Raw genomic sequence first — 13,842 nt, 5'->3', positions numbered from 1 at the left:
TTTGAAGCCACATAACACAATTCCTGTCTTTTCAGGAGAGTTACTGCAACCGATGCAGAAAAGTCGTTTTATGAGTAAATATTAGAAGAGAGAAAAATATGAACGAAGCTCAGGAAAATTCGTGAAGGGGAACTAATTTTTTTTATTTTTATTTTTTTTTTTACAAAGCCAGGCTTCTCCATGCTGGAGACTTTCCAGTCTTACGTCCATAATTTTCATAAGAAAAACAAGAACAGAACAGCAAGGAGGGAGGCTCCCTGTTGAGCATGAAGTCAAGACAAGCAGTGTTAAGGACAGCCAGGGATACACCCAAGACTGTTTTCTTCATGGCCAGTAATCAGGCAACATCATTGCTCTTTAACTAGACATTTAAAAACCCAAAATTAGCAGGTACCTGTTAAATTCACTACTTTCAGTTCTACATTTTAAACATCTTGCTTCTTCTGTACCTTCAGCATCTGCATTTCAACTATGTTTTCTAGCACTAGGCTTCAAATAAGCTGTTTTCTATTTAAATTGTTATATTTCCTTGCATATAAAACCTTCTGTTACTCTTCTAAGAGTATGCAATGCTCTGTATTCATTAAAGTTATGAAATCATTTAACAAAACAGTCAATGTCATAAATGGCCAAGAGTGCCCTACTCCACACGGGCCTAATTCTTCCCTATTTATTTACAGAATGGTAGCAGTATGCCTATGCACATATGTATAGACAAAATAGAAAGTCATTTATTAAGGTTTAAAACTGCCCCAATTCCTTAACACTACATAATAAACATCAGAAAGCGAGAGTAATGTTCTTCCTTTAATGGAAACAACTGTGATTCCTGAAATACAATAACTGAGATGCTGCCATTACTCAGTATTTATGCAAAGAAAGCAAAAGCAAAATGATACATTTTACTAGTACTTTCATCAGGATCTAACCTGCTACCATAAATCTAATTCTCCAAAGACTGGTCAGTTTCAATGCTCTTACTGCTGGATGCCCAAAGCATTTACTATGCTAGGCACCAGGAAGTTGCACAACTCGTATAGCAGCAAAACAAAAAAAGAAAACAAGTGAGACTTAATAACCGTGACAGGTTAAGAGAAGGGAAAACCTGGATAAACAAAAGAATAAAGCTATAATGAAGTAGATATTTTTGCATCCTTGCCCTCAAACAAGGAGTTCTGACATCAGTCGTTCCTGATGCAAATTTCTGAACTTTGCCAGTTCTTCACTGCCTGCAGGTGGTAAAATAGACAACAAGAAACATATTGTAGGCTCTTCTGGCAATAATTAAATGCCATTTATTGAAGGTAGAAATAGGAAAGACCCTACTACCTGTTGCTACAAAGGACCATTTCAAAGCTGAACTTCAGCTTAGGCTGAGATGTAGATTTCATGCCTTGCAGGATGCTTGGAAGGCCAGGCTTAAAAGGCTAGCACCTAGAGATAACATCAAGGGTTTCAAACAGATCTGCAGGTGACCACCAGAGATGTCTCAAAACTGTAACAGCCATTTATTCTCCCAGTGTTAGCGTTTACAGTATCTGAACATTAATACCCAACGTAAACATAATCCAGAAGGACATAATTCAGAGGAAATTCAGTGTGAATAAGATTGACCTCACGTACATAAATAATCTGAACAGGAGCTGTTAGTCCAAGTTGTAAGCAGTTAAAGCAATTGTGCACAGTAATGGCTCAAGCTGTTTGCCAATCTGAAGGTATCTGGTACTGAACACTTGGGTTGGGAGCAAGAAACAGCAGCTAAGTTTCTGAATGCTACAATAAATAAAATTAGAGACCTTGATCACAAAACACAGCACAATGCAACAGGCTCAGTCAAGTCAAGCTGGTTAGTTTTTTAAAGTTCTCAAAGACACCTCTGCAATTTGAACATTAATCAGTATACTTACCATTTGGGTATACACACAGGAGAGCTGGCATCGATTACAATATGTCAGCATCCTTTGATAAATGCTTCTTCAAAATTTATGAACGTAGCCTTCTAAAGCAATCAAGTGACCAATAAATGAGAGCAATTGCATACATACACGAGTTGCTTGGCCGATAGTGAGCCCCTGGGTAGCGCCTGCCCATAATGCCGTCAGCACATCCCCGCACTGTCAGCTGCTCCCAGCACAGATCGAAACGCTCAGCTGGGGGAGGAGGAAAGCACAGATTTAGTACAACAGCTGTATCTTTTTCATTAAAATGCTAATGACCCTCACAAATTTCAGGCTAACTACATTCATAAATTATTCATGCCCATGCTGTCAGAGTAGATGAACTGTTGTGCTATACATACAGCATAAATTTATTATTAGCGCTTGGCCTCCATTAATAAGCTTATATAAATTTGAAGGCATGGAGAAGTCTCAGGTCATACAGCAACTCAATACGGCCCACAGTGCCATCCGAACAAAACACTGCAAGACAGAATTTGCTTTTAGCTATAAACACAGCCAGACAGCAGGTGAAATTTAACAACACTGTCATTTTAATTATCATGCAGCAAGCAGTAAGCAACAAGTTTATCAATATTCTAAATTTACTATGGAAGCAAAACTTATCCATGCCACACAACGTAGTTGCTTTGAATCTGTTTCTGAAAACCATTCTTGTCTTTACAGCAATGTAGTCCAACACTAGTGCATCAGTTTTCCCACAGTAACAAAATCCCCAAGTGACCAAAAAATGCACGGCATGTGTTGGGGTCAGCCCAGAGTAACATAGTGCAAACCCTAAACCTCAATCAAAATGCTTCTGAGCCAATAAAAGCATAAAATATTTTAGTCTGAAGAGAAGAAATCCCATGGCTTCTTTTTCATGCCTTATGACTTTTACATCTTTGCAGTTAAATGAATTTTACAACTATCTATCTACTACCTACTCAATGCCAAGGTCTTCCTAAGAGCTGAGAGACAAAACTTCCAGCCATTCATCCTGTGCAGCCAAGGGCACACATCACAAAGCAGGCTGCCCCAACTTTCATCTCAGGCTGCCACCTTAAGCCACCATATTTTTTTTATATTTTTTTTTAATTTTTATTTTTTTTACAGAGTTTATTGCAGCTCTTATTACTGCTGTAGAAGAGTTCACTTTACTCTGGCTCTTCCAACACCAGTGGAGAACAACAAAAAAAAGTGGTTTTTTTTGTTTTTTTTGTTTTTTTAAAGTATATTATGAGTTATGTTCAAATACTGGATGGATAGGTCAAGTTTGCTTCAGTACAGTCTGTAGGATAAACAATCTAACGTCCACACTTCTAACGTATGTTAAACCTTTATCAGTTTTCACTTGTATATATTTGCCTGCATACGCTGCTAGTTATGAGGGTTTGCAGTGGTTGTTGACTGATTCCTTGGCCTTTCCTGGACCCCCACAGGCAACGTAATGTGTGCACTCAAATACAGGTCTACATACACGCATACTGGCTACCCAAAGCTCATACAACAGACTGCCAGCAGACCTACTGTCACAAGACTAAGAAAAAGGATAAGAAAAAAGACAAAAGACTGGAAATGACAGAAGTCACCCAAGTGAGACTCCCTCCATCATCCAGCAGCCGTAATGAGCAGCTGCGCAGCAGGAAAGAAGCACTGTGTGAAGTTTCTCCAGGGATGGCTACTCAAGAAATCACATTCCCATACTCTTGGGGTGATATTCTGACAAAAGCACTATCTTGCCTTTAAAAGTATGGCTTTGAATATCAGGAAACAATTATGCTGGGAACGGGGAGGAGAATGCCTTTCATTGTTTCAAAACCCACACACGCCCTGCACAGATAGGTCAGCTACAGCGAAGAGCTCAGGCACTGAAAGAAGAATAAATCCCAACATTTTCACACTATGCATCTAACGGCTCATTTTGAGATTAATGAAGGCGTGTTTGCATGCACACATACAGTGTTTGTACAGTTATGTTTGTACATTTGTGCATGTACACTGCAAAGTTGGAGATCCCAGCAAGCTGTACAGCCCATGCCAGGCCCCACTGGCAGAGTATGCATTCACGCAGAGCAGCAGTTAGCATCGGCCAGCACAGCTCTGCCAGCAAAGGCTGAAACAAGTGGGCAATATTCAGGGTTGTAATGGCCATTTTGGAATTTCATTCACACCAAGATCAGAGATGTTCACTTCTTCTGAAGCTGCAGATGCCTGTATCCTTTTGTTTTCCGTGGGAAATTTTCAAGCACAACCAGGGTTTCTGTTACAGCATTTCATCACTCCCCACCATCTTTCCTGCATGCTGTAGGAATAAACACAGTATTGCTGCTGTCCTTCTAAGAATGGATGCAAAACTTAGAAGTGGAGACAAAGCAGGATTGGAAACCCCTGAAAATGTCTTCATTCCTAGGCTTGCCAGCTCTCAATTAACTAATGAGATGCACTACACTTTCTCCAAGCTGATGAATATGCTAATCTAAAAAAGTTCATTAACTGTTCAAATGGGAAAACAAAAACAAAACAGGATCACTGGAAGGTCTTCCAAAGACAAGTTGAGCACAAGGTGAAACTGAGCTCAGCTGTTTTCTGGAGTGCAAGGATAGGAGAGCTGCAGTGCAATAGGAGCACATAGCCAGCATCAGGGTTTCTTTAAATGGTTACCCCAGAGCATCTGGTCTACCACAACTCACACAGCTACCTTCTGACTTCTTCTGGCACTATCCCAAGAAGCCTTTACTCTTCCTACCTTCAAAGTGAAACACTAATGCAAAAATTATGTTCAAATCTCATTATTGATTCTTCCTGTCAACAGAGTTCCAGTTCCTATTTTTATTTAAATCAGTGCATTATATCCCCAGTAAGCAATGCAAAAGAACCACAGCATCAACTGTTCCTCTCTTTTACCTGTGGCAATGGAGGACTATAAGAATATATTAGCACAGGCCTTCTTCACACGTGATTTTGATCTGAGACGCACAAACTTCAACAGTCCAGACAAGGCAAGGCAAGTTCTCTCACGGTATTTTTCAAAGATCTTAGGGAATGGACAGTTATCAAAGGCATTGTGAAGAACTTTGATGCACAGAGGGAAGCAAAAAACGTTTGCCTTAACAGTAAACAAGAGGGAACACAAAGAAAGGTCCAAACAAATGGCTCAGTGCAAGCAAATGGGGAACTTCTAATCACCTTTTGCTACAGTCTGGTGAAAAAGGGAAATACAAATTATACAAAAGAGTAGAAATTACTGGATGATGAAAAAAATTACAATTAATGTTGTCATTAATGACCTTGTCATGAAAGGCATTACTGAAATCTGCTTGACATAACACATGGAAGCTCTTCTGCAAGGAAAAAGATGCAGTCCCCAAAAGGAAAACTGAAAGCTGAAGCCTAATAGGAAAGTAATTAAGTGAAATAACACAGAGCACAATGTCAGTCATTCAGGGGATCACTAAGAAATTCTGCTGTCAGTGCTGAGCTACAATGCAAGTGTTTGGAAACGATGGAAGAAAGAGACCCAGGTACATCAGCAGGGCACTGACCTCTGCTTAGCCTTCAGTGGGATGCATCCATGAGGAAGGCAAATTAGTTCTCTGGTTACAGCTAGGAAAACACTGGCACCATTGTGCTAGGTAATGCCCAGTCTTCATCCAAAGCAGCGCAGCAGCATCTGGACCCTCACACACCAGAGGGATTAATGGAAAACACAGGAAATTGGAAAATAATCAAGGTAACAGATTTCTATCTTGTACAAGGATATTAAGAGCTTGGCTTACAGAAAAACGAAGGTTGAGAGAAGCAACAAGAACTTTAATGCTGGCACAAGAAGAAAGAGCATGTAAAGCAGTCATTACTAAATTTAGGTTGGAAAGTAGAACATACCTAACATCAGAGAGATACAGTCCAAGAACAGCCTCCAAAAGGGTGTAAAATTACCTTACAGTAACCCCGTGGATCTTCATCTAAAAAGTTCTGAACTGGATAATATGATGGGGCTAAGTACTCAAATGACAGATACCTCCCAGAGTTTTAATCCCATGGGGTGATTTTTAAAATTCTTTAATTTTATTTTTGTGAAACCAATGTTCCCAAGTTGTGGAATTCCCCAAGAGGTGAATGAGAATCTAAATCACAACCTGAAGACAAGAATCCGGCAGGGTTATAAAACTGCATGATTACTGAATAACAAGCACATCCAGAGAACAAATACTAAGTGAAAACAAGGTAACTGAAGTTCTGAGCATCAACTTTCAGACCATACCATGACTTTCACCTTTTCACCTAAAAGGATATGGAAGAAACTTTGTAAACAGATTACTTGATCTGCCTTCCACACAACTTATTTCTCTGAAACTGAAACCAGAAATGACTGAAAGCAGCCAAACTGTTTCTGAAGCATAATTCAGAATTATTTTTAATTTTAAAAGCTTTTTGTCTAGGTGTAGCGAACAAAGCAGCATCTGAAATCTCAATATGCCATGACCTAGACAATAGACACCACTCTAACATTATTAGCAGTACTCTTTTTTTTTTTTAAAGGAAGGAATACAGCTTATATGTAGGAATGAGCAACTGGATTGCATTTTGGAAATGAAAACAATTCAGCCCTGCTTTTTCATTTGGGGGAAAAAAGTGCTGATGGTTTTGTTTGGTTAGGCTTTTGTGGTGTTGTTTTGTTCCCCCCCCCCCCCCCCACAGAGATATGATTTTTTTTTTTTTTTTTTTGTTTACCATTTTGTCTGGTTCCATAGTAGAGTCATCAGATAGAGTGTTTTCATACACTTCTACTGACTTAACAGCTGTACATCTAAGGAAAGGTTGAGGGAACTGGACTTGCTTAGCTTGGAGAAGAGAAGGCTCCAGGGAGATGGGAGACCTCATTGTGGCCTTCCAGTACTTAAAGGGAGCATATAAACAGGAGGGGGAAATACTGTTTACATGGGTGAATAGTGATAGGACAAGGGGGAATGGTTTTAAACTAAGACGGGGAGGTTTAGATTAGATATTAGGAGGAAGTTTTTCACACAGAGGGTGATGATGCACTGGAACAGGTTGCCCAAGGAGGCTGTGGATGCCCCATCCCTGGAGGCATTCAAGGCCAGACTGGATGTGGCTCTGGGCAGCCTGGTCTGGTGGTTGGCAACCCTGCACATAGCAGGGGGTTGAAATTGGATGATCATTGTGGTTCTTTTCAACCCACACCATTCTATTTCCCATACAACTCTTTTTTTTTTTTTTTCTTTTAAACACATCTTCCCACCATGAAGCTACAGAAATTATACCTATAGACTACAACTACGCTCTACAACAAAATCTTAGAACTTTGTAAAAAACTTCTGAAAAGGTTTACCAAGTAGTAATTGCACTGAAAATGATACAGGATTTTTTGCCAAAGTACTTGTTTAGTCCCACCATCTCTTACAAGTGATAACAAAAAAAGTATGCTATTATTTGGTTGTTTCTTTAAGTTTTGTTTTTTTTTTTTTAAATATACTTTTAAAAAGTATAGTTAACCTCAGGGAACCATTTTACAATGTTTAAAAAGAGAGATGGGTGGGTGAAAAGCTGCTCAAACCAACCAACCAGCTAAGATTTGGTCCAGTCTCTCCATGATGACCTTGGAAAGATGAGTGCTATATCCATGGTTTGCAAGGTCAGTTGATAATGGTAGAAAGAAATTTATTTCTTTGTGGAAGTACGACATACTCACGTTTCTAAAAATGGCTGAGCCATTTCCTGCACTAACCACTGTTACATCTTCTGCTGCCAGTACCAGTTGGAAAAGGTGGTAATGAAGCATGATGACAGTGCCAATGCAAGTCCATCCCACCTACGTGCTGCAAACCAAGACCTTCCCCAGAGCTCCTTTTACACGCCGCTGTACAGTGCTGCTATTATGACACCAGAAAACATTTTCTACTTCATTATTTACAAAACTTTATTTTGTAAATAAAGCTTTCCACAAACAAGTAGCTATTTTTGCAGTCTCAAGTGAAGATAAGAAACAGCAGCAGCTTTTCCAGATCCTCTGCAAAACCACAGGAAAGGGCTTGCACCCCATCTGCCAAGCAACAAGTGCGACAGGTAAGCTGGTCAGATCTCAGCTCCTCTGCTGCAAGTGCAGAAGCAGGCCAAAATGAAGTTGACTGAAATGGGACAAGAAACTGAGCTCCTGGCCTCCCTATGAAATATGACAGAATATATGTATTTTGGACCACATTTGGATATGAAGGTTAGATTCCACCAACCTTATAGCTTTGTATTCAATAATTTTAAATTCTCCTTCTCTGGAGATGTTCAAGACCCGCCTGGACCGCCTACTTGTGTGACCTGGTGTAAGGAGCCTGCTTTGGCAGGGAGGTTGGTCTCGAAGATCTTTGGAGGTCCTTCCAACCCCTACGATTCTATGATTCTGTAAATGAGGCTTTTAATAAGAAACTGCTTAACTAAATGAGAGGTCATGCAATCTGAGGTAGGAGCAACCACTGATTTTCTTCTGAGTCTCTGAAACAAGAGACTAGTTTAGCCCCTAACAAAGAGGCCTGCATCTCACAGAAATTAACTCTTCAGCAGAAATACAGCTGTGCAAGCTGAACTCCTTTAGTAGCAGCAGAGATGCCACTAGGTCACAGAAGCAGATGCTGATGTATCTGAACCACAACTTGAGCTATTGCTGTGTCCACCTGGAGTTTGTTCTTGGCATGGACTTCAAATCTTAAAGCATATGCTGTAGAAATGTTAAACATATGCTCTGCTTTCAAGTAACTACAAGGCCACATTAATCACAAATATTCCATGCATGTAGCAAGGACAAGATGTTGTGGTTTTATGGTTTTGTGTCAGAAGATAAAATGCCTGGGAGAAACACTCATGTGAAGCAGATAAGCATTAGTGCACATTAGGTTACATGATAGCAAGTTCATCTTTGTGCAGAAAGGAGAACAGATGTACAGTGGCAAGTGATGGCAATAACCCCATCAGAGGCACTAACCCAGCCCTTACAAGGGTTGTTCCAGAACCCCATGGACTGGATGTGACATGCAGATGAGCCAAGAAGAGCAGCTCACCAGACCACTTTGCAGAGTTAATGGAGTCACTCTGTACAAACAGGAAACATGCACACATAGTTTTGCTTCATGTATAGACCACCAGTTTTCCTGCTTTTGCCTTTCCACTTCTCTCCCCACTTTGATGGGAAGAAGCCTGGTGTAGGGAACCCGCTTTGGCAGGGGGGTTGGACTCGATCTCTGGAGGTCCCTTCCAACCCCTACAATTCTGTGATTCTGTGAAGCAGGCAAGCAGCAAGGTTTGGGCTTAGCTGCTCATTTGGGTTAGTACAGAGCAGAACTCCGATACAGCATTCTGGATGAATTAAATACATAAGCTTCACCTTCCTGCAAAGGAGCAAATGCTTTTGACCTTCCCCTACACCCTTTGCCTCTAATTTCTTCTTTGAAACTCAATTGAACCCTGCAAATACCATAAATAGCACACTTGATGCATATGTAAATACTAACAGCATGCACAGCTGCACAATTCTCCAGCCAGAGATCTGGCCACATTCCTGGGAATGGTCATGGCCAGCCCTGGCCCCAGGGACGTATGCATTCCCACTAAAAACTTTCCTCCTGGTCAGCTAGAGACAGGACTGAGGGAAGACACAGGCTGTTTGCATTTACACAAATTACACCAGGAACTGGGTGTTCCTGACTGTGTTGATCTATGTAGCAAGATGAGTGTCTATGGCGGCTGTGTCCCCGTTGGGGCCACACACCCAGTCCTGCTCCTGCGGTCATTGCACTGCAGTTTCATCAAGGCTCTGGTAGTATCTATGGGCTACTAGATGTCTAAGCAAGCTACAATGTCTAAGCACTGCACTTTCAGCAAAAGTCAAAAGTTCACAATCTGGGGAAGCACACACACTTAAGAGCTCCTTTCAACTGCAAAACCAGGCATCTGCTCCAAGGTGACACAAAAAGCTTGACGTGAAATGGTAAACAGGTCAGTCATTCCAAATTCAAGCGCCTCCTCACCAGAATTTGACTACATTTGTCAGATAAAATCAGAAGTAGGTACTCTGCTGCACAGCTCTTATTTCCTCCCTTAGCCTAAAAGCATTCATTTTAAGGAGGAATTCCCAGAATACTTATTGATCAAATTAGCCATTACTCCTTTAATAGTTTCCCAGTAGTTCAAAAAAATAATCAAATTAACTCAAAACTCAACCAGTTACATCAAGCATGAACTAGTTAAACAAAACACTGCTCTCCAAATTATTAAAATCATATGCCTGGGTTTTTCCAATCCTAGGCCAGGCTTTTCCTCTGGAAAAACTCTGCCTGGAAAAAGGGGTCATACACAACCACTGTGCCCCAGCAGGAAATTGCTACTTACAACCTCTCACAGAATCATAGAACTGTAAGGGCTGGATTCAACTTCATGCTTAGCTGCCTCATGCTCATCAAGCACCTCTTCATGCTCATCTGAAAAGCCATTTGCTACTTGATTCAACAGCAAGTATTATTCCCACATATGATGGACATAGGTTCTTGAATTTTTGGATTGGACAAAAGTGACTATGACTTGTGCCACAAACACCGCATCTGACAAAGCCAGGTTTCCCATTTGTACCCTCCAGCTCCTCCTCCTGTTCTGCTACTCAACGTGTCACGTTCAAGTCTTTGGTTAGTAAATGTCACTATTCTATTTAGAGTTACCTTAACTGGGAAACTACAGCACATAATCAGGAACTCGTAAACCAGGGCTTTCAGATTCCATCTTTGAATCAGATTCCATCTTAGCCCAACTGCAAGCACTCACAATCTTACTAAAGATTGCAAGCATTCAAAACACACCACAGGAAACCATACCTCTGCTATAAAAAGAACATTGAGATCGACCAAGAGTGTCCACATCAGCAGATACACTGGCACCACAGAGGAATGGTACTACCATAAGACACCTCTGATGCATAAAACCCTTTCTCACATGAGAAGGCAAAGTTATAGTGCTTTTTTGTACAAGGAGCTAAAAAAAGCTACGATATGCAAGAGAAAAGAAACTGATTACTTCTCTTGTACTAGAGGATCTGGGACATCCTTACTAACAAACATCATGATAAATATTCATATTTCTATCCAGTACTTATGGTATCTCCTGTCTATGCTGGAAGAAGTTTGAGGCTACGTCATCTGAGATATGGAACAAGAAATGCGCAGAAGGAGCTCTCTTTCCACCCCCAGTAGATTCTCAGACATACTACCACTTATTTAATTCATTAATACAAGATGCAGCAGAAGACTTACGCTCCCCAGCTCACCAGTGGAAAGTCTGTACTGGAACACCAAGTCCTTGGTACCTCGGCTCTGGCGCTCTCAGGTCACAATGAAGAAACGAAGAAAGCTGCAAAGCAAAAACATCACATATTACAAGTTTTTGTTTGTGACAGAATCAAGGAGGGATTTTCTGCACTCTCCTGCACTCTACACCACGGACCTGTGGTTTCTCTATGCATAGATGCTGAGCATCAGTCAGAAAGTGAATTCAGATGAAGAGGATGGTCTTGAAAAATATATTGGAATTACTGCCACACAGCAATGGAAGTGACGTTATCTCCCTATCAGCAGATACTTCAGCAGCAGATGTCAGTCAGGCTATGCTCTAGGATTCAAAGTATTCAACTTTATATTTTCTTCAGATGTGAGGGAAATAAACATGCAAAAGACCGAAAATAGAAATCTCATCTGCTGTACAGCTTCAAAAACATTTTTTAAAAAAGTGAAAGCCAGTCTAAAGTAAGGCAAATCATGTTCCACTTTAAAGAGATTTGTTTTTTCCTGTCCTTGTTCTAAGAGGAATTTAAGAACTATAAATCCCAGTAAGCACCAAGACAGAAGAGATCATTTAAGAGAGATAAAAACATTCTCTTTGAAATCGTGTGTTATCTGCAAACTTAAGAATGAATATTTCTATAAACAAGATGAAAAATAATTTTAAGATTTAAAGTTTCTTGAAGAAATCAAGAAATTACACTCAAATAAAACTGCTTTAACAACAGCAAAAATCCAAACACCTTCACCAGAGGGCAGGAAGGAAACAGAACAATGCTTGGTGCTCATTGGGCTAATATTCTAACCCAATCTAATGGGCACAGTTGTGGACTTTTGTATCAGGCGATCAGACTTTAGTGTAAGAGAGAGAACACGTATTATGTTAACATCCTCATGCCAGCAAAGACAAGGAACTTGTCATTTCCTTCTGTCTGAGGCTCATGACTTTACATAAAAAGACTTTCTGGGGTAAGCATGAGAACCTCAATCCTCACCACAGACCGGGCATACGGGCTGGTTTATTCCCCATTCATTCTAAGGGTTTTCTTCCTGAGATAAACAAGTGGATGCATCCATCTGTGCTGATGTGGCTGTTCTTACAATTAATCCTCTTCACCTTGCACATGAAACTTAATTTGCCCTAGATCAAGCCTAGCATAACTGCAACAGAAACAGTGCTTAATTCAATAAAAACCAAACAACTCAAAAAGCATTTTATGTCTGAAACGAGAAAATTTATTTATTCATTTTACTGAAACTGATGTAGGTTCAGCAGCCAGTTCTGAGATAAAAGTCTGAAATGCCAAATAGAGCTCTTGAAGGTGGAAGTAACTGAGCTCTCAAACAGACAGCCAAGGCAGAAGGCTGTAGTTGCCACCTGCAGCCTTGGTTAGGGGCATTTTGCAACACTGGCAGCCTTTGTCAAAGTGCAGTAGGTACATATCACTGCCCACAGTGGCTTTGTTCCCTCCCTGCAGAGGACAGGAGATGGAAGGAATCTGGAGCTCAGTACCAGCTCTCACAGAGAAGGTGAGCTTTGCAGTGCCTCTGCAAAGTGCCTGGGAGAACTCTTCCTCACATGAACAGTTATCAGTAGGAAGCTGCAACTGTGAGTTCCGACAAGAGACATCTGACTTTGAATCGAGAGGGATATAATGTTGACAAATTCCTGAAGCAATGCACATCAGCGTTTTAGATTTCCAGCTGGGAACTTCCCCATCCCAGCAGTCCTTCCCTTCTCTCCACATCCTGCAGGACACTTCCACCTCTTCACCCTTGCTTTCACCATATTGCCTACTTTGAAAACTGCCAGGTCTGAAAACAACGATAGTGGGATGAAGACAGGACTGGTTTTACAATCTGCTTCCTGCTCATGCATCTTAGTATTTCAAAGAAAACCTTGGACAGCTAACAGCGCAGCAAGCTGCCTTGTAAACCTACGCAAAACAAAATTATTTATTTAGGACTTCATTAAAAGCAGTAAATTGGAAGGCAGATAACATGCAGGCACTGATCACAGAATTGGATTGGATTGGAAGGGACCTCAAGGATCATGAATCTCCAACCCCCTGCCACATGCAGGGCCACCAACCTCCTACATTTAATACTAGGCCAGGCTGCCCAGGGCCCCATGCAACCTGGCCTTGAGCACCTCCAGGGTGATCAATCTACTCTCTTCTTCAGAACTGAATTAGTACATAATAAACACCCACGGGCAACAAAGTAGAGACTCTGTTGCAAACGATAAAATAAACAACTGGCAGCTTGAGGTACCAGGTGCAAATTAAGCAGTGTCAATGTTCTCTGCTTCCTTTGTTTGCAGAGATGGAGCGACAGCTATATGTGCTTAAATCAGATGTTCCTGGCTTTCCATAGGACACGGACCTGTGATTGCTCTTCAACCAGCCTCAGAGACCAAGCAACAGGCCCCTGTGCAAATCACAGCATCTCTGCTAGAAGTAATAGAAACAAACAACAGCAGCCAGGAAGGAAACATTTGGGGAGCTATCAGCCCTGTTGTGATGTTAGCACAAATATTACTTTTGTAGCTCTCTCAAAGCAGTGACATCTAC

General features: G+C 40.9%; 1 protein-coding gene across 14 annotated transcripts in view; it reads right to left on the bottom strand.

The window, feature by feature from the left end:
- The window catches only part of APBB2 (amyloid beta precursor protein binding family B member 2), a 153,502-nt gene that overhangs the window by 98,875 nt on the left and 40,785 nt on the right, over positions 1-13,842 (bottom strand). For 5 of the 14 annotated variants that reach the window (XM_042870637.1, XM_042870648.1, XM_042870641.1 and 2 more), the window contains 2 exons: positions 11,260-11,342; positions 2,046-2,150 (listed from right to left, as the gene is read on the bottom strand). In XM_042870637.1, coding sequence (XP_042726571.1) covers positions 2,046-2,091 — 46 coding nt within the window. In that variant the 5' untranslated portion in view covers positions 2,092-2,150; positions 11,260-11,342. Of the gene's footprint in view, positions 1-1,907; positions 2,001-2,045; positions 2,151-11,245; positions 11,343-13,842 lie in introns of those variants that run through there. The other 9 variants (XM_042870643.1, XM_042870650.1, XM_042870647.1 and 6 more) reach the window with 5 other exon arrangements.

The sequence above is a fragment of the Lagopus leucura genome, unplaced genomic scaffold (genome assembly GCF_019238085.1).
Source record: "Lagopus leucura isolate 7727_CA_CO unplaced genomic scaffold, USGS_WTPT01 Super-Scaffold_100004, whole genome shotgun sequence".
Classification (NCBI taxonomy): Eukaryota; Metazoa; Chordata; class Aves; order Galliformes; family Phasianidae; genus Lagopus; species Lagopus leucura.
The sequence above is the reverse complement of the archived record's forward strand: the minus strand, read 5'-3'. Positions and strand labels throughout refer to the sequence as shown.